This window comes from Ips typographus, linkage group LG13 (assembly GCF_016097725.1).
Source record: "Ips typographus isolate SLU linkage group LG13, UJ_Ityp_2.0, whole genome shotgun sequence".
NCBI classification, from domain to species: domain Eukaryota; kingdom Metazoa; phylum Arthropoda; class Insecta; order Coleoptera; family Curculionidae; genus Ips; species Ips typographus.
The window spans coordinates 3,370,131-3,387,518 of NC_138434.1; the positions used below are offsets into that span (position 1 = coordinate 3,370,131).

Consider the following 17,388-nt stretch of genomic DNA (forward strand, 5'->3'; position numbering starts at 1 on the left):
CTTTTGCTTTCTATGACATTTTGACGTAACTTGTCAAATAAGTGAATAATTTAGGGCCAAAGCAACGAGGGTCAAAAAATATGTGATTTTATGGTGAAGGAACTTTGACGCCCTCTAGCGGCCAAACGGTTTAATCAATCAACTCATGTGGGGATATTTTTGGAAAGCTTGAAATCTGCTCTTTCTTTTACTTTCTATGATATTTTGACGTAACTTGTCAAATAAAAGAATCATTTAGAGTCAAAGTAACGAGTGTCAAAAACTATGTGATTTTATGGTAAAGGAACTTTGACACCCTCTAACGGTCAAATTACGTCATCTTGACGTCACTTTCATTATTCATGTGTGCAATCAGAAGAAAAAGATCCGTCAAATAGTCAGAAAATAGTATCATTTTCTGGTAATACAGGCCAGAAGGCCTATAAAATTTGAATTAACGGTTTTTATTATTTTTGTACAAAGTATACAGGGAAAAGATTATTTTTTTAAGTTAGTCTAGACGTTAATGCGGTTTTTTCGTACCTTACCGAGTGCAGTAGCCTTGTCCATGTCCAAGCATGCGTGCAGACAGGAATAAGACTATTTGCTGTCCTTTAATGCTTCTTGCATGTAGAGAAAAATTCCATTATATCATAATCGATAATAGCAACAAGGCCATCTTGGTGTGTAAGTGAAGGCGTTTTCTGGGTAATCAAATATGCATTACAATGGGCCTATCCCACATATCATAAATTTTTGTTTTAATGACTGGAATCGAAAAAATAGGATCAAAAAACTAATTTTTCATATTCTTGAAGAAAAAATTATGGTCGTAAATGTTCCTACATTAGTTTGAATTTGTCCATTAAATTTAAAAGATCTGTTTTGGCGCGCATGTGACGTACGTAATTCTGGGCGATTTTATTGGCTGTTGCACGCCATCTGTTTCACTTCTTGTCGCTGATTGGTTGATAGTGTAGTACGTCACCGGCGGCGGGCGTTTTAAACATAAGATTAATGTAGTTTTTATCATCATTTTTTTTCTATTTAGACTTAATATTTTGAAAACAAAAAAATACGGGTATAATATTTTCAATCCGTCTTTGTAGTTATGAAATAAAAAAAAATTGTGGGACAGGCCCATTGTCGCAAAACTCTGGTCTAATTGAGTAATAATCCTTTCTGGTCTAATTTGGTGTAGACTTACCCTTGTTTTGGTAGGATGACTAAAATCAATTAGCAAACAATGTAATATTTAAAATTTGGGTGCTTCATTATCATAACACTAATAGTTTCTTTTTTTTTTTTAGGTGAGTTATTGCTGTCCCAAGAGAGTGAGTATGTACACACACTGTAGATGCGTATACAGGGTGGTCCGGTTTTAAATGTCAATAATTCACCATTGCATGGCCCATTAAAAAATAAGTTGACATTCATTATGTCATTTTCCTGAAAAGTGCTTCCTAAGGAAAATACAATCTTTCAAATTTCTGTTTAAAAAATCGTTTTTTTGTCATAACTGTCAGACCGTTGGAGCAATATTGATCAAATTTGGAACAAGCACTTTATTACGGTCAAAGACCCAAAACTAACCCAACCCAACTTAAAAATTGTCTTGGAAACGGAAAATTCACTTAAGAAGTTTAAAAAATATTATTGTAGCCAGTTTTCATAGTTTCCAGACAAACTAAAAGACTTTAGTTTTGAAAATTGAATTAGAAAAGATAAAAATGTCAGAAGCTTAAATATTGTGTTTGTAACCAGTTTTCATGCAAATCGAGAGACTTTAATCCTAAAAATTGACTTGTAAACATAAAAACTACTTTTTCAAGAATTTGTTACTACAAATTCATACATTTAAACCTTAAAAATTGACTTGAACCCCAAAATGTGACTGAACTAATGAAAAGTGACATCAGAAGCTTAGAATTTGCATTTGAAGTAAGTTTTCATAATTTGAAGACAAATTTCAATATTTTAGTCTTGAAAATAGTCTTAGATGCAGGACATTGACATTAGATTCATGAAAATTGTCTTGAAAACGAACTTTTCGTGCTTTTTACTTTGCTTTTCATTTTCTTCGAATTCTGGACTATTTTTAGTGCTTCAAAACTGCTTTCAGCTTGGAAAATCGAGTTTCAAGACTATCTTCACCAAGTTATTGACATAGCAAACTTAAAAAACAATTTTTACATTCTTCATAGACTTAAAATAGCATTTCAAGCTTTGTCACTATTAAATCGACTTCTAGACACCTTAGTGCTAAAAATTCGGGTATTTCTTAATAAACTAGACTGTTTTTAGTGTTTTAAGGCTGTTTTCAGTGCCCCAAATCGAGTTTCAAGACTATCTTTACAAAGTTTTTGACTTATCAGGCCTAAAAGCCAGTGTGTCCACTGACCATAGTCTTGAAAATGTTATTTCAAGCTTCTTCACTATTAAATTGACTTCTACACTCATAGGTGCAATAAATTGTAGCACCTCTAAGAAATTTAGACTGTTTTTAGTGCTTTTTAAGACTGAAAAATCGAGTTTAAGACTATTTCAAAAAGTCAAGTTTCTTCAGTAATAAAAGTAAAAAATTTTGGTACCAAATGCTACAATAATAGTCGTGAGAACTAATTTTTGGAAATAAAATAGTCTAGACTTGTTGTCCAGAAAAGAAAATTGAGTTGTACACCAATTAAAGTCTTGAAAATATACTTTTGGACTCTCTTTAGTCCTAGTAAAGTCAGTTCTAGCATTAAAAGTCAACTTTTATATTATTTTTAGTAGTAAAAAGTGAGTTTCATGCACAATACAATCTTTGTCTTGATTTACGGACTTTTTTTAGTTCTTGAATGCCAGTTTCAGACACTCAACCAGGATGGCAGTCTGAGAAAGAGAATCATAAGACCATTCCTAGTAGTAAAAAAGTTTTTAGACTATTCAGTACAAATTTGGACTTTCACAAGTCTTGGATGTTCAGTTTTAAACTATAAAACGATTTTTTAAATTGAAATTTGGAGGACTGTATCTTCCTTAGGAAACGTTTTTCAGAAAAATGACACAATGCAAGTCAACTTATTTTTTGATTGAATGGTGAATTATTGACACTTAAAACTGGACCACCCTGTATATGGAGGTCAAGGAAGCTATCTAACTGTAGTTATTTTAGGGTAAAATGGGTTTTAAATTCGTATTTTTATCAGCTCGTTTAGACACCTTCCTGATAACACCACCCTGGTAATGTTCAGTTTCTTGCGAAACCTAAATTGCTTTTACAAAGGAATTTCATTACCGCATTATAAATTGAAGTTTTTATCATTTTACCTAATAGTTGCTTAATTACCGTTTATAATGTGCCGTAAAAGCAAGTTGAAAGAGTTTGTTGTGGATTTTGGGTTGTTAATGAAAACATCCGCTGAATACCAAATTAGCGAAAGCCACATTAGCATACCACAACGTCGTCGATGAAAAGTTTGGTATTATTCCAACCAATGGGGTTTTGGCATTTTTTTTTTTTTTAAATACAAAAAAAAAACCGAAGTAATCGGTCAAGTGACCGCAGGAATGCCGAATCAGCATTCGCGAATTTCCGAAACCGTTATACAGGTTTTGTTTGTCTTATAACATACCAGTACATAAACAGACCAGTCATGTTCAAAACCTTTCGAATTGCGTAACTCGATTTAATCGAGTTTTGCTTCATAATACCGTAACAAAACCCCCCTAGTGTGATTTTTCTGTACAAAAACTCGCATCGTATGATTGGCTGTAATTGTAGTCAGCTGTAGAGTGACCTAGTGAAACTGTATATGCAAACTGATCTCTTGCTTCATAAATTATCGGTAAAAACCGTTAAACACAGTTTTGGCACAGTTGACGAATGTACTTTTTGGATTTTTGTTAAATTGTCCTTCTGAGTTGGGCCTCCTTAAGGCCAAAAAGTGACTGGGTGCACCAAACTGGGTTTTTAAAAAAAACTCCAATTTGACTGAGCGTAGCTTCGTTATTTAAGAAGCTACAAAAAAATTGTAGAGAATGAAAGTTGTAGGGAATTTCATCCTCTACAAGATTGTTTTGAAGTGTTTTTGGCCTTAAGGGCTTTCTTAAGGAGTTACAGCACTAAAAAGTGACTGAGCGTAAATCCGTTATTTAAGAAGTTACAAACAAGTGTAGAGAATGAAAGTTCTAGGGAATTTTATTCCCTACAAGATTGTATTAAAGTCTTTTTGGCCTTAATAACCATTTAAGAACAAACAATAGGTTTAGCCCATTGATTTGTAATGTCTCTCCTTATCATTAACTTACTATGTAATTAATACTAATTTGGTTTTGAATTAACGGTCAACTTTGAGGCTCTCTAGCGGCCAAATGGTGAACTCGATCACTTGATTTGATTATATTTTTTGAAATCTCGGAATGTTGTCTACAATTTTATATCTAATCACTTTTACTGTCACTTGTCAAATAACCGAGTTATTAACGTTTAACCAGAGTGCTGTGCACCTGATTGGTTTTGAATTAACGGTCAACTTTGACGCCCTCTAGCGGCCACACGGTGAATTCGATGACTTGATTTAATGATATTTTTGGAAACCTCGGAATGTTCTCTACAATTTTATTTCTAATCAATTTTACCGTAACTTGTCAAATAATCGAGTTATTGACGTTTACCCAGAGTGCTGCGCAGCTGATTGGTTTTGAATTAACGGTCAACTTTGACGCCCTCTAGCGGCCAAACGGTGAAGTCTATCACTGGATTTTATGGTATTTTTGGAAACTCCGGAATGTTCTCTACAATTTTATTTCTAATCAATTTTACCGTCACTTGTCAAATAACCGAGTTATTGACGTTTAACCAGAGTGCTGCGCAGCTGATTGGTTTTGAATTAACGGTCAACTTTGACGCCCTCTAGAGACCAAACGGTGAACTCGATCACATGATTTAATGATATTTTTGGAATCCTCGGAATGTTCTCTACAATTTTATTTCTAATCACTTTTACTGTCACTTGTTAAATAACCGAGTTATTGACGTTTAACCACAGTGCTGCGCAGCTGATTGGTTTTAAATTAACGGTCAACTTTGAGGCCCTCTAGCGGTCCAACAGTGAATTCGATCACATGATTTAATGGTATTTTTGGAAACCTCAGAATGGTCTCTACAATTTTATTTCTAATCAATTTTACTGTCACTTGTCAAATAACCGAGTTACTGACGTTTTACCAGAGTGATGCGTAGCTGATTGGTTTTAACAATTTTTTTTAGTTAACGGTCAACTTTGACGCCCTCTGGCGACTAAACGGTGAACTGGATCACTCAACTTGATAACATTTTTGGAAACCTCGGAATGTTCTCTACAATTTTATTTCTAATCAATTTTACCGTCACTTGTCAAATAACCGAGTTATTGACGTTTAACCAGAGTGCTACGCAGCTGATTGGTTTTGAATTAACGGTCAACTTTGAGGCCAAACGTTGAACTCGATCACCTGATTTAATGGTATTTTTGGCAACCTCGGAATGTTCTCTACAGATTTATTTCTAATCACTTTTACCGTCACTTGTCAAATAACCGAGTTATTGACGTTTACCCAGAGTGCTGCGCAGCTGTTTGGTTTTGAATTAACGGTCAACTTTGAGGCCCTCTAGAGGCCAAATGATAAATTCGATCACTTCATTTAATGCTATTTTTGGAAACCCCGGAATGTTCTCTACAATTTTATTTCTAATCACTTTTACTGTCACTTGTCAAATAACCGACTTATTAACGTTTAACCAGAGTGCTGCCCAGCTGATTGGTTTTGAATTAACGGTCAACTTTGACGCCCTCTAGAGGCCAAACGGTGAACTCGATCACATGATTTAATGATATTTTTGGAAACCTCGGAATGTTCTCTACAATTTTATTTCTAATCACTTTTACTGTCACTTGTCAAATAACCGACTTATTAACGTTTAACCAGAGTGCTGCCCAGCTGATTGGTTTTGAATTAACGGTCAACTTTGACGCTCTCTAGCAGTGAAACGGTGAACTCGATTACTTGATTTAATGGCATTTTTGGAAACCTCGGAATGTTCTCTACAATTTTATTTCTAATCACTTTTACTGTCACTTGCCAAATAACCGAGTTATTGACGTTTAACCACAGTGCTGCGCAGCTGATTGGTTTTGAATTAACGGTCAACTTTGATGCCCTCTAGAGGCCAAACGGTGAACTCGATCATTTGATTTAATGGGATTTTTGGAAACCTCGTAATGTTCTCTACAATTTTATTTCTAATCAATTTTAGCGTCACTTGTCAAATAACCGAGTTATTGACGTTTACCCAGAGTGCTGCGCAGCTTATTGGTTTTGAATTAACGGTCAACTTTGACGCCCTCTAGCGCCCAAACGGTGAACTCGATCACTTGATTTAATAATATTTTTGGAAACGTCGCAATGTTCTCTACAATTTTATTTCTAATCACTTTTACTGTCACTTGTCAAATAACCGACTTATTAACGTTTAACCAGAGTGCTGCCCAGCTGATTGGTTTTGAATTAACGGTCAACTTTGACGCCCTCTAGCGGCCAAACGGTGAACTCGATCACGTGATTTAATAGTATTTTTGGAAACCTCGCAATGTTCTCTACAATTTTATTTCTAATCAATTTTACCGTCACTTGTCAAATAACCGAGTTATTGACGTTTAAACCAAAGTGCTGCGCACCTGATTGGTTTTGAATTAACGGTCAACTTGACGCCCTCTAGAGGCCAAACGGTAAACTCTATCACGTGATTTAATGGTATTTTTGGAAACCTCGGAATGTTCTCTACAATTTTATTTCTAATCACTTTTACTGTCACTTGTCAAACAACCGAGTTATTGACGTTTATCCAGAGTGCTGCGCGGCTGATTAATTTTGAATTAACGGTCAACTTGGAGGCCCTCTAGCGGCCAAACGGTTCCTATGTAAGCAGCTTCCGGCTTTCTGATTTTTTTTTGCCCAATCACAATCATTTTTCGGGTTTCAATTTGGGCCATCTGCATGGATGGGATAAGCTGTGTACTGATTTACAAGACAGTGTACAAATTATGCAAATGGTCCAAACCCATATTTGAAACTACTGCAGAATCAATAACCTTAGCTAATATGAGACATTTGAAGTGAATTGATCACGTTACTCATAAACCTGTACTGCACCAATGGTAACATTGTAAGGTTAGGGCAGTATTCAATGCTAATTCAGCATAATAATAATTTGAATCACAATTAATCGTAAATCCGTTGTTTACACGATAAAGTAATAATAATTTAGCATTTATTAAGAGAAAAATGTGTTTTTGAGGTTGGTTTTAATTTGAGGCCATGTGCGTCCCCATACATTTTACCAATTTGACCAAATCGTGAGTAATTAGTCAATACCATAGTAAAACAATGGGTGGTGGTGTTTTATGGCTGAAAAGCACGAAAAACCGATAATTTTTCCTTATTGTTTTTCCGTGATGCGACACTGAATCTTATGTGTAGATTTCCTGCCTCGGCTTTGTTATTAAGTAAAACGACATGCATCTTAAATACAATTGCACATTTTTCACTGTTATTATTATTATTTATTTGTTAAACGGCTCCATTGCGCACGGAAATTGACTTTCAGTCTCTCGCAGTCGTCTCGACCAGCTAGTGCCTATCGTAACAGTGATTTTTGGACAAAAAATGCCCACTGAAGTGTAGACGAGTGAAAGTTTCGATTACGTTAATTACCATCTTCAGGTTGTTTCACGTCACGATGGTTCAGAACAATTTTGCGAAACGGTTTTCCCTGCAAATCCCTGAACCGCTCCGATTGCACCAAAAGCAGCGCAGAATGTCTGTTCGCAGTTTTTACTGGGTTATGGTTAATCCTATGGTAATTATATCCAGCACACTTGTACGTAAGGTCGAAATTGGCATGAAACTCACTGGCATTTTAACGTTGTAATTATAACTAAATGATGATACGATTTTGATCCTTATTTACAAAACCTCATTTTTGAGCTGAACATGTGAGATATTCAACTTGTGCTATTTTGGGACATTCTAGATTAGTAAAAATCTATTTTTTTATCTTTCCAGAATTTTTTGGTTTCAGCTGATTGGTTTTGAATTAACGGTCAAATTTGACGCCTTCTAGCGGCCACACGGTCAACTCGATCACTTAATTTATCGTTATTTTTGGAAACCTCGGAATGTTCTCTACAATTTTATTTCTAATCAATTTTACCGTCACTTGTCAAATAACCGAGTTATTGACGTTTACCCAGAGTGCTGTGCAGCTGATTGGTTTTGAATTAACGGTCAAATTTGACGCCCTCTAGAGGCCAAACTCGATCACTTGATTTAATGACATTTTTGGAAACCTCAGAATGTTCTCTACAATTTCATTTCTAATCAATTTTACCGTCACTTGTCAAATAACCGAGTTATTGACGTTTAACCAGAGTGCTGCGCAGCTGACTGGTTTTGAATTAGCGGTCAACTTGACGCCCTCTAGAGGCCAAACGGTCAACTCGATCACTTGATTTAATGACATTTTTGGAAACCTCAGAATGTTCTCTACAATTTCATTTCTAATCAATTTTACCGTCACTTGTCAAATAACCGAGTTATTGACGTTTAACCAGAGTGCTGCGCAGCTGACTGGTTTTGAATTAACGGTCAACTTGACGCCCTCTAGAGGCCAAACGGTCAACTCGATCACTTAATTTAATGATATTTTTGGAAACCTCGGAATGTTCTCCACAATTTCATTTCTAATCAATTTTACCGTCACTTGTCAAATAACCGAGTTATTGACGTTTACCCAGAGTGCTGTGCAGCTGATTGGTTTTGAATTAACGGTCAACTTTGACGCCTTCTAGCGGCCAAACGGTGAACTCGATCACTTGATTTAATGGTATTTTTGGAAACCTCGGAATGTTCTCTACAATTTTGTTTCTAAATCACTTTTACCGTCACTTGTCAAATACCACACCACACTTGTACGTAAGGTCGAAATTGGCATGAAACTCACTGGCATTTTAACGTGGTTGGCCGTTGTAATTATACCTAAATGATAATACGATTTTGATCCTTATTTACAAAACCTCATTTTTGAGCTGTGAGCTATTCAACTTGTGCTATTTTGGGGCATTCTAGATTAGTAAAAATATATTTTTTTATCTTTCCAGAATTGTTCACAAGTGATGTAAACTGTTTGGCACATTTCCAGTTCCTAACCTATCCAAATGACTCTGTCACCAGACTGTACAGTGGCGTCATTATCCAGACTAGTTCTAAAATTATCGTTTTTTTGGCAATAAGTGTAGGCAATTTCAGTGTTTTTCCGGACCGTAATCGATTTTCTCTGTATTCAAGATGAATCTGGAGAAACCGGCTGATCCGAAAAAGAAGTTTTCGATTGAACTTCCGGAAATTTTAAGGCCCATCGAGCGGGTCAACTCCGTACGGAGTTTTCTGTACTGGAATATCGTTGACGATGCGGTAACTACTCTGCTTTTTTTTTGGCATGCCGCCATTTTGTTTTCACGTGATCGCCTTGCCAGTCACGTGATTTGCAATTTTTTTTTAACCAGCGCTGTGTGAGCATTTTTGAGTGAATGGCATGATACTTTTTGGTTACTAACCTGCATGGACTTTGTGTGTGTTTTAGTGGCAAGAACGTCACTCTCAATCTGTCAAAAGTATCTTCTTTAATGCTAAAAGCACAGTTATTGACTTTGACCTGATTGGTTTTGATTCACCTTTGAGGCCCTCTAGCGGTCAAACGGTGAACTCGATCACTTGATTTTATGGTATTTTTGGAAACCTTGGAATGTTTACTACAATTTTATTTCTAATCACTTTTACCGTCACTTGTCAAATAACCGAGTTATTGACGTTTAACCAGAGTCTTGAGCAGCTGATTGGTTTTGAATTAACGGTCAACTTTGAGGCCCTCTAGCGGTCAAACGGTGAACTCGATTACTTGATTTAATGGTATTTTTGGAAACCCCGGAATGTTTTCTACAATTTTATTTCTAATCCCTTTTACTGTCACTTGTCAAATAACCGAGTTATTGACGTTTAACCAGAGTGCTGCGCACCTGATTGGTTTTGAATTAACGGTCAACTTTGACGCCCTCTAGCGACCAATCCGAATATTCTCTACAATTTTATTTTTAATGACTTTTACTGTCACTTGTCAAATAACCGAGTTATTGACGTTTAAACTGAGATTTTCTGAGACACCCTGTGTTTAAACTGAGTGCTGCACAGCTGATTGGTTTTGAATTAACGGTCAACTTTGACGCCCTCTAGCGGCCAAACGGTGAACTCTATCACCTGATTTTATGGTATTTTTGGAAACCTCGTAATGTTCTCTACAATTTTATTTCTAATCACTTTTACCGTCACTTGTCAAATAACCGAGTTATTGACGTTTAACCAGAGTGCTGCGCACCTGATTGGTTTTGAATTAACGGTCAACTTTGACGCCCTCTAGCGGCCAATCCGAATATTCTCTACAATTTTATTTTTAATGACTTTTACTGTCACTTGTCAAATAACCGAGTTATTGACGTTTAACCAGAGTGCTGCGCACCTGACTGGTTTTGAATTAACGGTCAACTTTAGGCCCTCTAGCGGCTAAACGGTGAACTCGGTCACAAACAACAACAACAAAACCTGATTTGTGTTGCAAATTAGCGGGAGAATCCCAACATTTTTCCCAATGATGATGGTTTTTGTCATTGTCACTGACCTTTCCCGTCATTGTGTGGTTTTTCAATATTTTCTAGGTGAAAATGCTCCACTTTCATTTTTCCGCGCTTCTCCGCTAACGACCTTGTATACAACCAATTTTTTCCGCTCGAAAGTATCCGAAACAAACACAATGGACACGAAACGAAATTACTCTAACAAAACAGCTAATTATTGCGTAATTACCCGTTCTTGAATGGACCAATTAAAGCGTGCAACGTTGCCAATCATTCGCAGTTGCAACCCTCCAAAAGGGAGTCGGATTAGCGACAATGCGGCAACGCGGCCGACCTTGATGATGGTACCCATCGTTACGGAAACACACACGTCTGTTTGGTAATGGTACGTTTCCGACACTTGGAAATAATAAATAATGCGACGCTGGTGGGTACCATAATAATATAATGTATAATCAAAACTAATATGGGAACCCAATTTTTTTTCAAGCGATTCCCATCAGTGCTTTGTTTGGTTCAATTAAAAACCCAGATCCTTGATGTGTTTGTTTTTCCTTAATTCTGGAACGCAGTGGGGGTGTAATTGTGTCATTCTTGTCACCCTCAGCCAATAGGAGGCAGCGCTGAACCGAAATTTGCCTGCAACTACGTTCCAAATTACCTTGCTCCAGCAAATAATGACAGTGGGTACACTTAAAACGTGTAAATCATCAAAAACCACCTGATTGATGTGTTTTGTTTGATATTTTCTTAGTAGCTGTTGTTTTCAATGTTAAATTTGTTTGCACAGTTTAGCGTGTTTGCAGCAAGACAGATAACAATCAAGAAATAATAGGGAAAACGATTTATAACGTTAGCACATGTTTGAGAAAGGATTGAAAAACGTGATATACGCAAATTTAACGGTATAATGATGACTTTTGTCTTTCAGTCTGGTTTAGAGTGATCATCAGGTAACAACGTTCACTTTCCCTAGTTTACCCAAAAATTTTGAGGTTAGTAATCGCGTTTAGGGTTTTTTGCTTTCAGTTCGATCACTTAATTTAATGGTATTTTTGGAAACCTCGGAATGTTCTCTACAATTTTATTGCTAATCAATTTTCCTGTCACTTGTTAAATAACCGAGTTATTGACGTTTAACCAGAGTGCTGCGCACCTGATTGGTTTTGAATTAACGGTCAACTTTGAGGTCCTCTAGCGGTCAAACGGTAAATTCGATCACTTTGTTTAATGGCATTTTTGGAAACCTTGGAATGTTCTCTACAATTTTATTTCTAATCACTTTTACTGTCACTTGTCAAATAACCGAGTTATGGACGTTTAACCAGAGTGCTGCGTACCTGATTGGTTTTGAATTAACGGTCAAGTTTAGGTCCTCTAGCGGCTAAACGGTGAACTCGATCACAAACAACAAGAACAAAACCTGATTTGTGTTGCAAATTAGCGGGAGAATCCCAACATTTTTTTGTCATTGTCACAAAATTTTGAGGTTAGTAATCGCGTTTAGGGTTTTTTGCTTTCAGTTGGTTTTCTTGTTAACTCATTTGACAGTTTTTGAAGTGATTTTTTGAGCTGTTGCCAAGTGACTTAATTTGTGTTGAATTTCAGATCGAGGAGGGTGAGAACCGCGGCCCGGAAATGACCGCGGGACTCGACAACAGCGCCACCAGCAACGGTGCCCCCGGAAAAAAAAACGACGACGGAGTCTTCACCGTATCAGTAACTGGCGCCTACGAAAATGACGGTTTCAAGGTAAGTGCCGTTGAAGCACCAGGTGAAAGTGAAACTGACTTTCCTCCTCCAAACCAGGGTGATGGTGGCGATGGGGTGCCCCATAAGCCGCCCAGGGAGCTTACGGACGAGGAAGCCTCGCAGCAAGGCAAATTCAAAATGTCGACGAAGGAAAAATGGCGGATTTTGAAGAATGTCACCGCCATCAGTTGCGCTTTTATGATCCAGTTTACCGCGTTTCAAGGCACCGCCAATCTTCAGTCCAGTATTAACGCCAAAGACGGTTTGGGCACCCTCTCCCTCAGTTCCATATTTGCCGCCCTTGTGGTCAGCTGTATATTCATCCCTTCGTTCTTGATCAAAAGGCTGACGGTGAAATGGACCTTATGTCTGTCCATGCTGTGCTATGCTCCCTATATTGCCTCGCAGTTCTATCCCAGGTGAGTTTCTGCTAGATGTGGTTTCAAGTGAATATGAAAAAATTGCTTAAAACCATTAAGTAATCAATAACACCGTTAATGGTAGCCAACCCTTTTAAACCAATCAACGCGAAGAAGCACGATTCTGGAAAGCTCATTCCAATAACTAGAATCCGGATTTCTAGAATTTCTAAGCTTCTATAAGCTCCAAAATGCCTTGCAAATGCTTACAAAACAGCCTGGAAGCTTCCGAATGTTTTTCAACTTACCTAGAAGCTTCTGAAAGTTTCTAGAACCGTCTACAACGTTTCAAATGGCTTTTAAAAGCAGTCCAGAACCTTGAATGCTCTTTAAACTGTTCAAACACTGTCCAAATACTCCTAAAGTAGTCTTAAAAGGTTTCAAAACAGTACAGAAACTCCAAAATGCTTCTCAAGCAGTCAAAAGCCTTCCAAGACAATCTAGAAGCTTCCAAATGCTTTTAAAACACTCTAAACGCGTCCAAGTGGGTCTTCAACTGGTCTAGAAACTTTCAAGACAGTCTAAAAGCTTCCGTATGCTTCAAGAGCAGTTTAACAGCTTCCAAAAGCTTCTAGAACCGTCTACAATGTTTCAAATGCCTTTTAAAAGCAGTCCAGAACCTTCAATGCTCTTTAAACTGTTCAAACACTGTCCAAATGCTCCTAAAGTAGTCTAAAAAGGTTTTAAAACACTACAGAAACTCCAAAATGCTTCTCAAGCAGTCAAAAGCCTTCCAAAACAGTCTAAAAGCTTCCGTATGCTTCAAGAGCAGTTTAACAGCTTCCAAAAGCTTCTAGAACCGTCTACAACGTTTCAAATGCCTTTTAAAAGCAGTCCAGAACCTTCAATGCTCTTTAAACTGTTCAAACACGTTCCAAATGCTCCTAAAGTAGTCTAAAAAGGTTTTAAAACACTACAGAAACTCCAAAATGCTTCTCAAGCAGTCGAAAGCCTTCCAAGACAATCTAGAAGCTTCCAAATGCTTTTAAAACACTCTAAACGCGTCCAAGTGGGTCTTCAACTGGTCTAGAAACTTTCAAGACAGTCTAAAAGCTTCCGTATGCTTGAAGAGCAGTTTGACAGCTTCCAAAAGCAGTCCAGAACCTTGAATGCTCTTTAAACAGTTCAAACACTGTCCAAATGCTCCTAAAGTAGTCTTAAAAGGTTTCAAAACAGTACAGAAACTCCAAAATGCTTCTCAAGCAGTCGAAAGCCTTCCAAAACGGTCTAGAAGCTTCCAAAAGCTTTTAGAACACTTTAAACGCTTCCAAATGGATCTTTCAACTGGTCTAGAAGCTTCCATAAGTTTCTAGAACTTGAATTTTGAGTGTGGATTTTTGACAGCTGTCAAATTTACGTCAAATGTAGCCAGTACTTGTCAGACTATGTGGTTAAAATTTCGCGTTGATACGTCGATCTGTTGAGCTAAAAATTATCTATGTGGCAACGTTGCACAAATTTGTGAAAAATTAAGAAAAATATTGGTTTGGCAAAATTGCAAAGTTTTGAATAAAAATTAGAAAAAGTGTCAATTTGGCAACGTTGCAAACATTTCATAAAAGTCGTAAAAATTTTTTTAAAAATAAGAAAAAATGCCAGTTTGGCAACCCTGCAAAAAATTTGGTACAAATTAGAAAAAGTGTCAATTAGGCAACGTTGCAAACATTTCATTAAAGTCGTAAATTTGTGAAAAATTAAGTAAATCATTGGCTTGGCAACATTGCAAAGTTTTGATCAAAAATAAAAAATCAATCAAGAAAGTATCAATTTGGCAACATTGCTAACATTTGGTTAAAGTTTTAAAAGCTTTTAATTTTGTTAAAAATAAGAAAAAATGACAGTTTGGCAACACTGCAAAAAATTTGGTACAAATTAGGAAAATTGTCAATTTGGCAACATTGCACAAATTCTTGAAAAATTAAGAAAATCATTGGCTTGGCAACATTGCAAAGTTTTGATTAAAAATTAGAAAGTGTCATTTTGGCAACGTTGCACAAATTCTTGAAAAATTAAGGAAAATATTGGTTTGGCACAACATTGCAAAGTTTTGATCAAAAATTTGGTAAGTATCAATTTGGCAACGTTGCAAACATTTGGATAAAGTCTTAAAAATGTTGTTAAAAATAAGAAAAAATGCCAGTTTGGCAACACTGCAAAAAATTTGGTACAAATTAGGAGAATTGTCAATTTGGCAACATTGCAAAGATTTGATTAAAAATTAGAAAGTGTCAATTTGGCCACGTTGCAAACATTTGGTAATTAAAGTCGTAAAAATTTACAATTTTGTTAAAAATAAGGAAAAATTGACATTTTTGGTTTGGCAACACTGCAAAGTTTTGATCAAAAATTTGAAAGTATCAATTTGGCAACGTTGAAACAATTTGGTTAAAAACGAAAAAAAAATACAGTTTTGATAAAAATAAGGAAAAACTTCAATTTGACAACACTGCGAAAATGTGGTAAAAATTAGGAAAATTGTCATTTTGCCAACATTGCACAAATTTGTGAAAAATTAAGTAAATCATTGGCTTGGCAACATTGCAAAGTTTTGATCAAAAATTTGGTAAGTATCAATTTGGCAACGTTGCAAACATTTTGTTAAAGTTTTAAAAACTTACAATTTTGTTAAAAATAAGAAAAAATGTCAGTTTGGCAACACTGCAAAAATTTCGTACAAATTAATAAAAATTGTCAATTTGGCAATGTTGCACAAAATCTTGAAAAATTAAGAAAAATATTGGTTTGGCAATATTGCAAAGATTTGATTAAAAATTAGAAAGCGTCAATTTGGCAACGTTGCAAACATTTGGTAATTAAAGTCGTAAAAACTTACAATTTTGTTAAAAATAAGGAAAAATTGACATTTTTGGTTTGGCAACACTGCAAAGTTTTGATCAAAAATTAGAAAGTATCAATTTGGCAACGTTGAAACAATTTGGTTAAAAACGCAAAAAAATACAGTTTTGATAAAAATAAGGAAAAACTTCAATTTGACAACACTGCGAAAATGTGGTAAAAATTAGGAAAATTGTCATTTTGCCAACATTGCACAAATTTGTGAAAAATTAAGTAAATCATTGGTTTGGCAACATTGCAAAGTTTTGATCAAAAATTTGGTAAGTATCAATTTGGCAACGCTGCAAACATTTGGTTAAAGTTTTAAAAACTTACAATTTTGTTAAAAATAAGAAAAAATGTCAGTTTGGCAACACTGCAAAAATTTCGTACAAATTAATAAAAATTGTCAATTTGGCAATGTTGCACAAAATCTTGAAAAATTAAGAAAAATATTGGTTTGGCAACATTGCAAAGATTTGATTAAAAATTGCAATGTTGAAACAATTTGGTTAAAAACGCAAAAAAATACAGTTTTGATAAAAATAAGGAAAAACCTTCGATTTGACAACACTGCGAAAATGTGGTAAAAATTAGGAAAATTGTGATTTTGGCAATATTGCACAGGTTTGTGAAAAATTAAGAAAAACATTGGTTTGGCAACATTGCAAAGATCAAAAAAGAAAAAAAAAAAAACAATGAACTAATAACCACATAGAAACACAAAAAAATTTGAAATTGAAATAACGCGTTCTAAAATACAAGTGACAAATCTGAAATACAACTTACGTTTTCTAAAACCAAATTTACGATAATGAAATACAAGTTATAGATTCTGAAATCCAACTTATATTTTTAAAATCCAAGTGATATTTTCTAAACTACATGTGTAAATGGTGTAGTGGCCAAACCATCAAACGTTTCCGTAGTTTTTCTGATTTGTTTTAAGCAATTTTCATTCATTTCGCTGACCATCTAGCTGAATGCATAAAGGGTTTGGCTTTTAAAATTGTAGATAAGCAAAAATGCCTTTTTTGCAGGTTTTACACATTGATTCCATGCGGTATCATTGTGGGCATCGGTGCCGCCCCCATGTGGGCGTCCAAGGCCACCTACTTGACCCAAGTAGCTGGTGTCTACGCCAAATTGACAGATCAACCCGTCGACGCCATAATCGTCCGACTTTTCGGCTTCTTCTTCTTGGCTTGGCAGTCCGCTGAAGTTTGGGGCAATCTGATCTCCTCTCTAGGTACTTTTCCAGTTTCACTGGTTTGGAGTAGGTACTGATCTGTGTGTGTGATTCCAGTACTCAGCAATCCCCATGGTACCGACTCGGGTACGACCAATTACAGTACTTGCGGGGCGAGTTTCTGCGCATCGGTCAGCAACACCGATTCCGAATCCAGCGTGGATTCCAACGAACTGTACGAAATCATGGGCATTTACCTGGCTTGTATTATGGTTGCTGTGTTGCTGATTGTCGCTCTGGTCGATCCATTGTCAAGGTAAGCTTTATCGAAAAAAACAATCGAAACCGGAAAACAATTGCAATTGTTTTTGCTGTAGAACGTAAACTGGCCGGTTTAAACCATCACAGTCAGATTATCGATTCAGGTCACTATGCCGACGCTAATGTGCGCTTTGTTTGGAATTTTGCACGTATATAGTGCGTCAGACACTTTGTATAACAACGG

The 17,388-nt window shown here is 36.1% G+C and overlaps 1 protein-coding gene across 8 annotated transcripts in view; it reads left to right on the plus strand.

The window, feature by feature from the left end:
* Positions 1-17,388, plus strand: part of LOC145736955 (UNC93-like protein) — a 73,601-nt gene that overhangs the window by 21,292 nt on the left and 34,921 nt on the right. For 3 of the 8 annotated variants that reach the window (XR_014180149.1, XR_014180150.1, XM_081991515.1), the window contains exons 2-7: positions 9,162-9,295; positions 9,349-9,474; positions 12,297-12,440; positions 12,498-12,859; positions 16,735-16,943; positions 17,001-17,199. Coding sequence is in view for 6 of the 8 variants with exons in the window: in XM_081991515.1 (XP_081847641.1) it covers positions 9,162-9,295; positions 9,349-9,474; positions 12,297-12,440; positions 12,498-12,859; positions 16,735-16,943; positions 17,001-17,199 (1,174 nt within the window). In the remaining 2 variants the exon portion in view is untranslated. Of the gene's footprint in view, positions 1-7,685; positions 7,862-9,161; positions 9,296-9,348; positions 9,475-12,296; positions 12,441-12,497; positions 12,860-16,734; positions 16,944-17,000; positions 17,200-17,388 lie in introns of those variants that run through there. The other 5 variants (XM_081991520.1, XM_081991521.1, XM_081991516.1 and 2 more) reach the window with 4 other exon arrangements.